At 45.7% G+C, this 15,413-nt stretch overlaps 1 protein-coding gene across 3 annotated transcripts; it reads left to right on the top strand.

Moving 5' to 3' along the window:
* The first annotated feature begins 1,425 nt into the window (after positions 1 to 1,425).
* Adipoq (adiponectin, C1Q and collagen domain containing) lies at positions 1,426 to 14,822 on the top strand. Of its 3 annotated transcripts, none has more exons than XM_021227970.2 (3): positions 1,426 to 1,555; positions 10,434 to 10,649; positions 11,739 to 14,822. In XM_021227970.2, the coding sequence occupies exons 2-3, from the start codon at positions 10,442 to 10,444 to the stop codon at positions 12,263 to 12,265; spliced, it is 735 nt and encodes a 244-aa protein (XP_021083629.1). In that variant the 5' UTR covers positions 1,426 to 1,555; positions 10,434 to 10,441; the 3' UTR covers positions 12,266 to 14,822.
* The last annotated feature ends 591 nt before the right edge of the window (positions 14,823 to 15,413 follow it).

Below are 15,413 nucleotides of genomic sequence, written 5' to 3'. Positions count from 1 at the left end.
AGCTCCTGAGAAGCAGCCTTGGTCTTTCAAAACTAAGGCATGGATTTGTGGAGAGATCCCAAGGTGTTGGCTTTCCAACCTCAAACCCTCTAGGAATAGCTTAGCGGGCCATGACTACTAGTACACAGGTTGCTCTCTTCCCAATAGACACAGGAGCTGTATACTCAAGGGACTGGAAAAGTGAGCTTTATCAATACACAGAAAGTTAATTTTCAAACATTATTCTGACATTTGGAACCAGGAAATCTTAAAAGATAGTGCTCTGATGTCAATGTAAGCTTTCTGTGATATCAGGCTTGAATTGTGTGGGGACCATGGCTCTTGGAATTTGGAACTGCTAATGGCCTTGATCTGGCCCCACACCACATCAGGAACTTTCCTCAGCACTCAGAAGTCGTATACCTCAGCATTTCTCAAAGTGTGGGTCAGGACCCCTTTATGGGTTGAAGGCCCCTTTAACAGGGGTCACCTAAGATCATCAGAAACATCAGATATTTACATTAGGATTCATAACAGTAGCAAAATTACAGTGATCAAGACCCCCTGAATGTGGGTGTCAGTGAGGAGGCCTAGGTAATCTATTGAGCCTTGGGCAGTAGATCAGTACTCATCCCGAGTATACACAAGGACTTTGGACTCCCATCCAACAATGTGAGATGCACTCTCACCCTGAACTCTTGGGGGGAGGGTCTAGGCCTTGCCCTGTATGAAATGACAGACTATGGACACCCCCATGGAGGGCTTCACCCTTCCTGGGGAAATGAGGGGATAATGGGGGGCTGGGGGGGAGGGCACGGGAGGAGGGGAGGGAAAGGGAGAGGGACCTGGAACTGACTTGTGAAGCAACCTTGTTTCTAATCTAAATTTAAACTGAAAAATAAATAAATAAAAAAATAAAGTAGCAATGAAAATAATTTTATGGTTGGGGGTCACCACAACATGGAGAACTGTATTAAAGGGTTGCAACATTAGGAAAGTCAATATGGGATCCAGGTCAGAGAGTAGAGGATGCCTTCTATTTCTTGCCCTGGTGCAGTCCCTCTGTGTTCTTGCTGAAATGTTGATGTCTGAACCACATAACCTCACATTTAGTTCCACACAATGAGAAGGAGTACGATGTGCAAATTAGTGTCGTTGACTTTCCAAGGCAAACTTATGGGAGAGGGAGGTCTCCTGATCACTGAACGATTCATTTTAGCTTTAGGACATTTCTCATTACATTCAGAAACATCTTGTTTTTATTGTTGTCTTTACCCTTGTCCCATCTGTTGCTCTGGCAGAGTATGGCCAAAGCCTGGGAACACGATGGCTTGACTGTAGCTCTACTTGGCTTCCCAGACTCGAGCTGTATTAAACCAGGTTCCCTAGGGTGGAGACTTAAGGCAGCTGCCAGAGGCAGGAGGCCAGCTCATTGGCTACTATCCCTCACAGGGCTGGCCAATGGTGAGATGGGGGACTGCCTGTCCCCATGAGTACCATACTTACTCATAAGGCCAGGCCACTTTCTCCTCATTTTCATCTATACAGTAACCAGTAGATCTAACTACACCAGAAGGTAAGAACAATTCTGCTAAATCCTGGCTGGATGGGTATAAACACCCAATCCTGGCTGGCTGGGTATAAATGCCCAGTCCTGGCTGGATGGGTATAAACATCCAATCCTGGCAGGGATGTGTTTAGGGTTTTCTCTCTGCAGTTGTGTGAGGATGGATGTAGAGGAAACTCAGATCAAGGAGGCATGGGTTGGGCCAGATAGGCACTGGGCTCTTCTTCAGTTCTTCAAAGTTCTAAGAGAGAAAGAATTACCTCCCCTGGTCCACATGCTTGGGACCATCGTGAACTTTGCTTTGTCTATTTGAGAGCAAGATTCTCACTGAGAAAACAACTTGGAGTTGGTGAGGTGGGAGAGTTCATCCACAGATGAAATTCAGCTGGGAAAAGGGATCTATTACCTCTCAGCTTTGTGAGTTAAGATGACAGAAGAAGCGGGCAGAGGCAGCTTGGGGAAGCCAAGTGTGATGCCATGAGTTTAGAATCCATTTCTACCACTTAGCTTTAATCAGTAGATATTCGCACAGTAGATGCTGTAGAATACTGTCAGGGCTGAGGGGGAATGGGTGTGGTCTGGCTGTTGTCTGAAGAACTGGGGACATGTCAGCATAGACACAGTTTAGGATGCTTGAGGGAGTTGGGTGACACAGAAGGGTAAGAGCCTGGAATAGAGTGGCAATCTGGACAGAAAGCCATGTTTTGAAAGATATTTCCTGACAGAAGCATTGGGCCTGCTTGGTCTTTGCTATCTTGTCCCAATGAACACCACGTAGGAGCCTGGGTGGTAGACAAGGAGAAGGAGGGAGGGTTGGGAAGTCAAGGCAGTCTCTTGTGCATCAAGAGATGTAAGTCCCTCATCTGGAGAATTTTTGTTTGTCTTGTTTTTAGTTTTTTCCCCTGAGACAGGGTTTCTCTGTGTGGCTTCGGAACCTATCCTGGCACTTGTTCTGTAGACCAGGCTGGCCTGGAACTCACAGAGATACCCCATGCCTGCCTCTGCCTCCCAAGTTCTGGGATTAAAGGTGTGTGCTACCAACGTCTGGTCTTTTTTTTTTTTTGGATAGGATCTCACTAGATATCCCTGACTAGCCTGGAATTCACTTCAAAGACCAGGCTGTCACCAAACCACCATCCACCTGCCTCACTGCCTCCAAGTATGCTGAGAACTGTTGCTTTGAATCGAGCCTCACAAGAGTCCAGCCATCTCACTGTGACTCTGTTAAAAGTAAGGGCAGGTCGTTTGGTCTGATAGATTTTGAGAGCAAGAGGGCTAGCAGAAGAGGCCGGAGTGTAGCCTGCTTCTTAGAGCAGTTTGGTTTCCAAAGCATAGTAAGAGACCCTTGCTGCCCCCTTCCCCCTGTCTTGAGGAATCCTAAGAAGAGATATAGCTTACTTCTTGTCTTGTACACAGGCCATCTACCTATGTGCACACAGAAGCCAGAGGTGTTTTTCTTTCTTTTTTTTTAAGATTTATTTATTTATTACATATAGAGTGTTTTGCCTACATGCCAGAAGAGGGCACCAGATTGAATTGCAGATGGTTGTGAGCCACCATGTGGTTGCTGGGAATTGAACTCAGGACCTTTGGAAGAACAGTTAGTGCTCTTAACCTCTGAGTCATCTCTCCAGCCCCAGAGGTGTTTTTCTTAACCTCCACCTTATTTTCTGACAAGAGAAACAAGGTCTCTTACTGAACTTGGAACTCGATGAAGAAGGCTAGACTCACCTGTCATTGTCCTCCAGAGAGGCTCCTGTCTCTGTCACCCCACCCCCAACCCAGTGGTGGGGGTTAAAGGTGACAGGTTTTGACATGAATTCTAGGTATCAAAACTTGGGGGTCCCCATGCTGGCACAGAAAAGACTCTATCCACTTCATCTCCTAAAAAGTATTTGTGTGTGTGTGTGTGTGTGTGTGTGTGTGTGTGTGTGTGTGTGTGTGTGCGCGTGTATGCACCTGTGTCACGTGTATACAGGTATACATGTTCTACGCCAGGCATGTGAAGGTCAGGGGACAACTTTGGAAGTCAGTTCTCTTCTCCAACTTTGTTTGAAGCAGTTCCCTCTTGCTGATTCTTCCGCTCTGGTCCATGAACTTTGGGATGATTCTCCTGTCTCACTTACCTTCAGCCTTAGGAGTGCCGTGGTTACAGATGTGTGCCATCACATCTTTTTTTTCTTTTTTATGTGTTTTGGGGATTGAAGTCAGGCTGTCATTCTTGCCCAGGAAGTGCTTATACTGAGACATTTTTCTGTACCCTAATTTTTGCCTTTTTAAAAAGAGGTTACAGAGACAAATATTCAATTTACTTATTGACCCAGGAGACTAGTAGCCCTTATGTACTCTGATGAAGTTAGGAGGAGATACATATGGAAAACTAAAGCTTTAATTAGGAACTCATCCTAAAATCTTCATGGAGGGATGCTCTGCTTTTCCAGTTTCTTGAGAGTGTGCATGTGTGCATGTATGTGTGCACATGTGTGTAAGGACAGGAGAATGAATGCAAACAGCTCTCCTAAGGACAAGTGAAAACTTACAGATAATGTAGGCGTTACACCAAGGTAACTCAGCTCCTGGTTTCATCATTGTAAAATTGACAATATTAACCTATCTTATGTTTTTATTACTTATTTTTTGTGGTATTGAGGATTAAACTTAGGGTTTTACACATACTAAGTAATGGCTCTAGGCCTCAAACTCACAGAGATCCTCCTGCCTCTCTGCCTCCCAAGTGCTGGGATTAAAGGCATGCATCAACACTACCTGACTCCATTTTGAGTTTTAAGAATGGCTATTTCATGTCATTCAAAAAAGACTGCATGATCTCTTTGTTTTTGTTTTTGAGACAGAGTTTCTCTGTGTAAGACCTGTGACTGTCCTGAAACTCACTCTGTAGATCAGACTGACCTTGAACTCAGAGATCCACCTGCCCCTGCCTCCTGAGTGCTGGGATTAAAGGTGTGTGTCTCCACCATCTGGCTAAGATTGCATGATCTTGAGCTGGCATCTTGGCGTCTTCAAGTCTCAGCCTCTCCTGCTTAGCACAGTGGGAAGTAAGGGTACAGGAGGGTTAAATGAGATAAATTCCAAAAGTACTTAGTACTGGGTGTGATGGCGCACACCTTTAAACGTTCAGGAGATAGAGGCAGGTGGATCAAGGCAAGTTTGGTCTACCGAGTGAGTTCCAGGACAGCCAGGGTACACAGGAGATCCCGTTTCATGAAACAAAACCAAAAAGAAGTACCTTATGCAAATGCTACTCCACAGAATTGTCACCAAAATCAAAGTGTACTCAAGTCCCTCATTTCACATGAGCTCACTGAGCACGTTAGGACACTGGGCCCAAGCCCTGTGGGTAATTTTAAGGCAAGGGTGTAAGCCATGATAGTTTGTAAGTCAGAAATCTCTCCAGGCTCATTTGGCAGCCAGCACTTGCGGGGCAGGGGGTGGGGGGGTGGGGTGGAGGTGGGGGGGTTGGGGTGGGGTCAGGGGGCAGGTACCACCTAGTGTCCCCTGCTCTCTTAACTTCCTTGTCTCTTGTGCAGTCATGTTCCCTCCTTGGAGTTTCATGAAGGTGAAAATAACCAACAAGTCAAGGCTTCTTGCCTGGAACCATTCCATGAGGATGTAGGATGTGCACGCTCAGCCTTTCTTCTTCTAAAAGCAATGATGGGGCGGGAATCCCTGGGGCATTTCTTGTGTGCTTTGTGGCCTTTGCTGGCTGCAGGCATTGAGATCATAATAGTGACCTCTTCTCTCAATGTAGCCATCTCTGCTGGTCCCAGAGGAAACGCCAGGCTTTCATTTCACAAGACGTTGCTGTTGCTGCTGAAATGCCAGTAGGTCAAAGTGGAATTTCACATTTACTTCACTATACTATGGTCCTTTAGGCTCCCTGGAATATTGTAGCCATTCCTTTGGATAATTCCAGTGGGGTCTGCCAGAGAGGCAACTTTAGGGAAGGCCAGTGTGGTGGTCTGGTTCTACCTCGTTTACTTCTTATGCTTAGGTAGAAATGACTGAGTCTTTCTGGCACCCAGAAGTCCAGAGAGGGTCACCCATATATGCTTGTTTGTTTCCCTTCTCTCACAGTTTATAAGTTTATAAGATACTCCATGCTTTCTGCCAACTGGTTCTCATGATCATATTGTGAAATCACACTTCCAGGCAAAGAGCATAAAGCCAGGGAGGCAAATGGGGGCAGGATGAGGAGGGGGCTCGCTGAGAAACCAGGTCACTTGATTCACAATCTTCTGTCACTCATCTCCCACACCCCATGGGGGAGGGATACTAAAAGGCAGGGCATGCACTTTAGTACTTTTCCTCGATTGTGTCAGGGAGTCTGTTATTAGGTCAGGACTTGACTTCCACCTCTTCTGTGTTTAGTTTTGGCATCTGAGACTATCACCTAACCACTCAGCAGCTCCCTCTCTTCACCCCCAAATCAATACAAACATAACTGACATTGCTCACCAGCTTACTCCAGACACTCTGATGAGCCTGGTTTGTCCATTGTGTCATTTAGTCTTCAGCAAATACATAAGGGTGAGAACTGGTTGTTTGTTGATTATTTGTACCCAAGCACATTTTCCTTGAGTACCCATATTGTCTCCAAAATGACTGTGATGATTAGGAGATGATGAGACCAAGATTTTCTCAATGTATAGCCATTATATACACGGCTCTTGCCCTCTGGCTTCATGATCCAAAACTCACGACCTATCTACAATGTTTTGTTTGGGGCATGCTGTCCTCATACAGATTATGTCCAGTATTCAGTTCCATTCAAGTGTTTCCCCTATATAAACAGATGTCTTTCAAAATCAAAGTGTAACAATTGCTTTGTCTAAGAACAGAAATAATTTTGAATTAAAAAATGATGTATTCTGTGTCCTTCAGTGATTACCCATGGCTAACTTTCCATCCAGAATTAGACAGAAATGAAGTCTTCTGCAGTTAGGATCCGTCCTTAGCTAATGCCCAGGGGCTGGAGAGATAGACCAGCAGTTAACACACATGCAGAGGACATCTTACAAAGGGCCCAGTTCACAACTGGGTTGACTCCAGTTCCAGGGGATCCAATGCCTTCTGCCCTCCAAGGGTGCCTGGACACAGGTCACACCCCAATACATATTCAAATAATTTAAAAAATAAATCTTAAAAAAAACAACAGCTGAGGTTATGTACTGTTTAGCGCCTCCACCCCATGCCACTCTTGGGGATCTCAGAACTACGTAGAGAAGTGTTGGGAACACAGGTCTTGGGGAAGAATGCGTTCTTTTAGGCGAGAAAGGATGTTGATTTTTTCAGTGAAAGGGAGAACCCGAAAACTCTAGGGGGTCTGTCTTTGCCTTCCTTCCCAGCATTTGTGGTAAGTCCTGAGTCATCCTTTAACCCCGGGGATCCTCCTTAGCTGTTTGCATTACTTCACACATTCTGGATTCCTTGCTTCCCTGTGGAAAGGTTTGCTGTGTCATAGACTCCTCCTTCTTCATATCTGGGGGAGAGCAGAGCTGAAGTTCTCAGGAGTGTGGTTGCTGAGGCTGTACGAAGAAAGGGAGCAAACCACAGAAGACAGACAGCATCTTTAAAGCCTCAGAGCAAGGGCCAGTGAGATTAGCTGCTGAAGCTAATGACCCGAGTTCATTCCCCAGGACCCCATTGATAGAAGGAAAGAAGTGACCCACAGGCACACACACACACACACACTCACTCACACACACACACACACTCACACACACACACACACACACACACACACACACACACACACTAAACAACCAATCAACCAGCCAACCAGCCAACTACTAGCAGCCCACAGGCTGATCAATCAACCGACCCACCGGCCTGACTGACTGACGGTGATAAAAAAAGTTTCAGGACAAGCATTCTCCCTAAATCCAAGAGGGGCACTTGGGAACTTTCCTCTGGTCTTCTCTAACTCGCCCCTTTTGCTCTAGGGAGTTGCCAAACCTAAGCTCTGCCTGCTTCACTTTACTGTAGCAGTTGTTGAGACTGTGGCCCTGAGCTGTCCAGGTTCAGTAGTTGTTGAGACTGTGCCCCTGAGCTGTCCAGGTTCAGTAGTTGTTGAGACTGTGCCCCTGAGCTGTCCAGGTTCAGTAGTTGTTGAGACTGTGCCCCTGAGCTGTCCAGGTTCAGTAGATGGCGACAAAGGCACACGGAGACTCTGAGGCAGCCTGGGGCAGACTGATGTCTCCAGGAGCAGCACTCATTCAGGCAATGTCTCTGCCCACCTCACACCTGCCAGTGTCAATTCATATACACAGTTATACTAGAAGTGGATATTTAGTGAATGATGCATCTGAGCAATAGACAGTGGAAAGATCAATTTAGTCAAAGGCATTTAAAATTACACCACAGTTACAGCAACATTAAAAAAATCACAGATAAACTAAAGAATGATCTTTTAAATAGAGAGTGAAAAGAAAAACAGAAAGAAAATGGAACATTCACTGTGATAAGAACTGTTTAATGGGGCTGGGGGCTTAGCTAAGAGGCAGAAGGTTTGCCTAGCAAGCGCAAGGCCCTGGGTTCGGTCCTCAGCTCCGGGGTTGAGAGTGGGGTTGGTAGCGGGAGGTGGGGGGCTAGGGGTGGTGAAGAATTGTTTAATGTTCAGAAGCAAAGAAAGGATCAACAGAGCTGGTTACATCAATTCTACGATATCTGTAATCTGAAAATGAGGACAAACAAAGAGAAGGATGATTGGCACACTAGAGAAGAAGTCACACAGTGGCACAAGCTCGCACAAGGTGGTGGAAGGGACCTTGACAGGGGCTGGGGTGCAGCTAAGTAGAGAGAAGTTGCCTAGCATAGTTTATGCCCTGAGTTTGAGTATCAGCACTGCAGAGGGTGAAAAACCACCTCCAAACAAAAGCAAACAAACGTTATATGAGCTGGGCATGCTGGTACACCCATACAATCCCAATCTGGTGGAGACTGAGGCCAGAGGAGTGTCCTGAACTCGAGGCCAATTTGAGTACATGCTAAGACTCTGTGTCAGCATATAAGTTTTTGTTTTGTTGTGTTTTGTTTTGTTTTTTTTGACAGTCTTTTTTTTTTGTTTGTTTTTTGTTTTTCGAGACAGGGTTTCTCTGTGGCTTTGGAGGCTGTCCTGGAACTAGCTCTTGTAGAGCAGGCTGGCCTCGAACTCACAGAGATCCGCCTGCCTCTCCTCCTGAGTGCTGGGATTAAAGGCGTGCGCCACCACCGCCCGGCTAGCATGGCATCTTATAATGTTGGTGTGTATTAAAAGATTTTTGAAAGGGGCTTGGTCATGGAAGGTCTCACCTTCCCTGGGGAGTGGATGGGGAGGTCCGTGGGGGGAATGGGAGGATGGGAGGGAGAGGGATATGAAATTGGTATGTAAAATAAGATTGTTTTTAAATTAAATAAATAAAAAGAATAGTACGAATAAAAATAGAAATAAAAAGGGGGTTGGCGAGAGAGTTCAGTGGTTTAGAGAACATGCCACTCTTAAAGGGGACCTGAAATCAGTTCCCAGAACTGAGGGTGGGCAGTTTACAACTGCCTGTGACTCCATCTCTAGAGGATCTGACACCCTCTTCTGGTCTCCTCAGGCTCTTGTACACATGTAGCACACACATACACACACACAAATGAAAATAAAAACCAATACATCTTTTGAAGACTTTAAAGTGTTTAGGTGGGCTGGAGAAGTGGCTCAGTGGTTAAGACCTTGTACTTGTTGCCTTCCCAGAGGGCTCCGGTTTGGTTTCCTGTACCTATGTGGTGGCTCATAACCATCCATCACTCATTCCAGGGGATCTGATGCTCCCTTCTGGCCTATGAGGGCACGTACACATGTCTCATACACACAGTGCACAAAAGAATAAAGCAAGCCTTTAAAAAAAGTTAAGGTGGGCATAGAGGCGCATGCCTTTAGTTCCTGCAATTACTTGGGAGGCAGAGGCAGGCAGATCTTTGAGTCTGAGGTCAGCCTGGTCTGCAGAGTGAGTTCTAGGACAGCCAGGGCTACACAGATAAAGCCTGTCTCAAAAAACCAAAAGGACAAAAGATTATATTTATAGGCCCAATAATTTGTATCTGGGAACATATCATAATAGAAAATCTGTCTGCCTAAGGACATTCCAATATTATTTTTAAATCAATATATGAGAAAATTTGTTGCAAAGCATAAATATTTTGAAGTAGAAATAAGCTAAAAAATTAGCAGAGAAACAATTACACATATCTTGTTCATATCCACTTGGTGGGCTGGCCACGCATGATGATTATAAGCACCAGAAAATGACAAAGCTGAAACAGGAGAAGTGTTTCAGGTGAAGAACAATCTCTGCCTTTTAAAAGAATAAGCAGACTCTTTGGAGTTTGTGTGTGAGTGTGTGTGTGCATGCACACAAGTGCTCACACGTGTGCATGAGTATATGAAAACGAGGGAGGAGAGAAGAGGCACCAGGTAGTGAGAAGTTGTTGAGAGTTGAATGGAACAACCAGAAAAACCCAGGACGGGATCTTGGAAGGTTCTCTGTGCGCAGGATGGGGGGGGGGACCAAAAGCAGATCACCCCTGCTGGCTGTGAATTTACAATCTGGCAGCTAAAAGAGAGACTATGTGCAGGAGATTGTACTATGCATTGACAGTTGCAGAGCAGGGTGTGTAAGTGAAGGCCTTCTGGGAGTGTAAGGACTGAGACAGTCACTGAAGGCATTCCAGGAGATGTGAGGACTAGAGTAGCCACCGAAGGCCTTCGGGGAGAGGTGAGAATTAAAACTGCAGATCTCTGGAGTAGACTCCACTAAGATGGATGGAACATGATGCAGGCCCTAATTTGATGCAATGTGTGGGTCTGCTTTTTCCATGGCTATGCACTTGTTGATTCCAGGGCTCAGGATGCTGCTGCTGCTGCAAGTTGCCCTGCTGCTTTTAGCCCTGCCCAGCCATGCCGAGATTACAACTGAAGAAGTCGTGATCCCTCCACCCAAGGAGACTTGTGCAGGTTGGATGGCAGGCATCCCAGGACATCCTGGCCACAATGGGACACCCGGTCGTGATGGCAGAGATGGCGCTGCTGGCGAGAAGGGCGAGAAAGGAGATGCAGGTGTGGAGAAGAGTCCTGGGCAGGGGGGACTTTGCAGAGTATGTGATACCAGTTACCAAGACCTAGACATGGGCAAGAAGCAAAACCTTTTTATGTGGTTCATAAGCATCTTGGAGCTTGAGTTGTCCTCTGTGAGTGAGAGACTAGGTGGTACCTACTGAGGTATCCACGACTCCCTTCTGTCTGCTTCTCCTTCCCTCTGCCTACCCTTGTCCATATTCCCAATATATTCCTCTTCTTATTTCCTGTAGTGGCATTTTGTTTCCCCTCTAATTCTTGTTCTATCCATTGGCATTTACCCACACTTTTTGTGCACTCCTGGAGCACTCAGTAGCTTTTAGAGAATGCTTGGTTTGGTCAAGAAGACAAGTCTAATGTACAAGACTCTGGTAGTGGTTGCGAGGACCAAGTGCCTTCCAACACACAACATGCCAGTCTGAATATGTGCAAACGCTGAAGGCATGGAATACAGAAAAAGTGCATCCAGTGATGATGGAGATTAACGATCAGCTGTGAGGAGGAGGCTGGTTTGAGCCATACCCTCGAAGGATGCTCCAGAGATTAGATGAGAGAGGACATCTGATCAGAGGGGATATAGAAGGCAACACATGTGTGGTTAGCCAGCGCGCAAAGGCCTGGTAGGGCAAATTAACGACGGTAAATATTGACAGGAGATGAATTTCTGGAAACCTACTGTGCTATGGGGGATATGGAAAGGTCTGAGATGAAGGAATGAATAGATGAATAAGTAAATAGCTACATCATGATCAGAGCATCTACTGGCCCCAACTGACTACTACTAACTCTGAGCCTCTACCATGCCAAATCACGCAAAGAACAATGAACTAGGATGTATTATCTAGCATGGGAGTTCTAAACATCAATCAATGTGCTCACTCATCTTTTCATTCACTCATAACTTTAAAAACTAAGGTTGGAGATGAACTTATGGGTACCCACCAGGCTGTGGAGGATGTGCAGAGTGGAGATGACATCGTTCCTTGTCCTGCCAAGTGATTATGGGTGGAGGTCCTGGGAACATCCTGGGCAGCTCTGTTCCCAGCAGTCACAGTTCTTCTCACTTTCCAGGTCTTCTTGGTCCCAAGGGTGAGACAGGAGATGCTGGAGTGACCGGAGCTGAAGGGCCCCGAGGCTTTCCCGGAATCCCTGGTAGGAAAGGAGAGCCGGGAGAAAGCGCTTATGTGTATCGCTCAGCATTCAGCGTGGGGCTGGAGACCAGAGTCACCGTCCCCAGCGTTCCCATCATCTTTACTAAGATCTTCTACAACCAACAGAATCACTATGATGCCAGCACTGGAAAATTCTACTGCAATATCCCAGGGGTCTACTACTTCTCCTACCATATCACAGTGTACTTGAAGGATGTGAAGGTGAGCCTCTTCAAGAAGGACAAGCCTGTTCTCTTCACCTTCGACCAGTATCAGGAAAAGAACGTGGACCAAGCCTCTGGCTCTGTGCTGCTCCATCTGGAGGTGGGCGACCAAGTCTGGCTCCAGGTGTATGGGGAGGGGCAGGGGGATTACAGTGGACTCTATGCAGATAACGTCAATGACAGCACCTTCACAGGCTTCCTTCTGTACCACGACACCAACTGATTGCAGCTAACTCAGAGCTCTCCATAGGCTAAGCACCCCAAGAATCAAATAGCAATCAACAAGCTTCCAGCACAGCTAGAAAGATTGATTTTTATTGTTTTGTGTGAGGATTCTGGATATTATCCACACATGTACTCGTTCATTCATGAAACAGCTTTATGAAAAAAAATCATTTCTGTGTTCTTAGTGCAGAAAAAGAAGCATTCCCTGGTCTCCACAACTCTTACATAGTAGCAATAATAGAATGAAAATAACATTTGAGGGGGGGCATTCACAATGCTGTCATGACTTAAGGAAGTAGAGAATGCTATTTTGTGTTCACTGTCTCTCTTGATGATCACACAAATCAAAGACATGTATGAAATACAACATCTCTTTTTACAGTTGGTCTTTAGGCTGAGTTTAGGAATGTCTAAAGTCCTAAATGTATTAAGATGGCAGACGTAAACGTGAAGGCCAGAGCATGGTCTATTTCCATGGAAAGTACAGGTTCAAAGGGCCAGCCAAAGAAACACAACCTGGCCTTGAAACCAGAGCCAAAAGGTTACAAAGGCTGGTGAAAGAAACACACTTTGGCCCTGACCAACTCAGTATGAAACCAATCAATCCTGAACAGAAAAACCAACCAGTCCCTGAGCATGAAATCCAGCCCATCTCTGAGCTTGTCCCAGCTCAGAGATTGAAATCCGACCAATTCCCATCCTGGAAATCTTCACTCTGGAAAAACCCCGCCTCCTAAGAAGCCCTATATAAGCCCCGTGCCTGTTCAGTTGGGAGCTGCCTTTTTCCACCCTGTCAGAGGCAACCACCCTCCTGACGTCCTCCCTCCCAATAAGTCTCTTGAATGAGGTTTGGGTCAAGAGTAGAGCAGGGCAGAGAAGTAACAACCTTCTCAGAAGCTGGAGCAGAGTGGAGTGGAGCAGACCTGTGTATGTGACACTTTCGCTTGTTTAGAGTGTTGGTAGAGGTCCCTTGGCCACTTCATTCTGAGGGTCTCATTTTACATCCACCAAGACTTCTCCCCAGTAGAGCTCTCTCGGGGAAGGTGGTCCTGTGTCCAGGTCCTCTTCCGGTTGGTCCGACACTCATTGGGTCCTTCCGTCTCTGCACATCTGCTTCTATGTGTCTGTGCTCATGCCCTCCCTTCCACCTCCGCAAGTGGGTTGTTCCCTGTCCCTCAGGGCCACCCAGATAGGAGCTTTTCTGATGTGATCTCATTCCAATTCCCTCTGTGCTTTTCCCACAGATGAAAATCTGCATGTGAGACATTTCTCCTTAGATTAGGAACAATTGCCTGTTAGGTTGACCTTCCTCCCCCTCTGAATCCTCTGAAGACCCTTGACAATTGGTCAAAAAAAAAGAGCTGTCTCCTGAATCCCATTAGATCCATAATTTACTTCAGTTCAGAGCAGGAAAACCAACCAATTCCAGAGCATGAAATCCAGTCATAGGCGCTCCTGAATTGAGTCTTGCTTTCCAAGACTTACAGGTAGAAAGGCTGGAGAGACAGCTTTGTGCTTACAAACACTTGCTGTTCTCATAGAGGACCTGGGTTCTGAGGCCATCAGCCACACTGGACAGCTCACGGCTACCTATAACTTCAGTTCCAGGGGATCCCCTGTCCTTTTCTGGTTTCTGCAGACACTGCATGCACATGGTACTCTTGAATATACTCAGGCACACATATGTCCACATAAACAAACAATAAGACTTCAAATACAGGTGGTTCTCTATAAGAGGCAAAGTCCTTTGCTAACTCCACCATAGGAGCTGGTTAAATACACTTGGCGCAAGAACTTGGTTAATGCTGATCTTTGGAGGACCACCTTTACACATACTGCCTGGCTCTCAGTGTGTGTTAAGGATGTGGGTAGGCCTCTCTGGTTTCCCCATCCTTTGTTCCTTTTGTCTGTGAGCAGTGGGCATGTGCAGCCCTGGGGCAGCCATGTCTGACTGAATTAATGGTGGTACTTGGAATCAACCGAGAGCTTTCCCACACTAGTCAAGTGCTCACCACTGAGCTGCAGCTCAAGCCCTGACTTTGAATATTTTAAAACTGATCCTTAAGCCAAGAGATGTTTGGAGATTGAAAATACAAAGTGATGACTTTAAATGATCTAGTTTACATATATTAATAGAAGTCTTGCAGGGAGGTGGTGGCAGATACCTTTAATCCCAGCACTTGGGAGGCAGAGGCAAGCGGATCTCTGTGAGTTCAAGGCCAGCCTGGCCTATAGAGTGAGTGCCAGGACAGGTTCCAAAGTTGCACAGAGAAACCCTGTCTCAAAAAAGCAAAATAAATAAATAAATAAGTCTTTTGTATAAATTATAAGAGCTTCAAGGGGCTCACAGTGGTAAACTTCCCCTTAGGAGAAAACTGACTGAATGGAATACTTTAAAGATTTAGAAAAAGAGTAAATGACTGTGCAAATGTTGCTTTGTTTATGCTCTGGATGATCCCCTATGGTAAGGATGCTGGAGGCTTTGTCTTTCAAAGTGTTTGCTTATTGTTATTTTCTACAAATAAAGATCCACTCCAACATTACAAGTACAACTACATGCTGTGCACTGCTTCTGTTTTTATTTCTGGAGAAACAGTTGGGCTTGAGAGAAGGATAAGCAGCATTAGGACTCTATGTTGTAAGTGCCTCAAACAAGGCAGGAAAACAAACATATGGGACTACCAAATAAAATGTCCAGATTCAGTAACAAGTTACATCTTGCTGAGTCATTGGCTAAAGTGGTCCCATAGATCCCCCAAACACCCAAGCTATTGCTAAGGATATTAATTACCCTCCATAACTGGTGGTAAAGTTCTGTTGTTGAAGAGACTGCTCATTTATGTCATTAAACATGGAAAAACCAAGCCAGTCCTCAACAAGAAGATTTACTCCTACTGACCAGAGTTCATGTTGCTGCAAGGTACTCTGCAATTATTAATTCTACCAAGCTACAAACACTGAGACCTACAATAGAGACCTTCCTGCCACAAATGTTAGGGGAGTAATCAACTACTTTTTGTTTTGATTCAAGGACCACTCCATGAGATGACACTTATACTTTGACACTGCCAAAGTGGCCAAGAACCTGAGAGTACATAAATTATGGGCCCTAAGAGAAAACCTACTACTATTATTCTGTTAAAAGA

This window comes from Mesocricetus auratus, unplaced genomic scaffold, assembly GCF_017639785.1.
Source record: "Mesocricetus auratus isolate SY011 unplaced genomic scaffold, BCM_Maur_2.0 Super-Scaffold_100008, whole genome shotgun sequence".
NCBI classification, from domain to species: Eukaryota; Metazoa; Chordata; class Mammalia; order Rodentia; family Cricetidae; genus Mesocricetus; species Mesocricetus auratus.
Note: the sequence above shows the minus strand (reverse complement) of the source record. Positions and strands in the feature narration are given on the sequence as shown.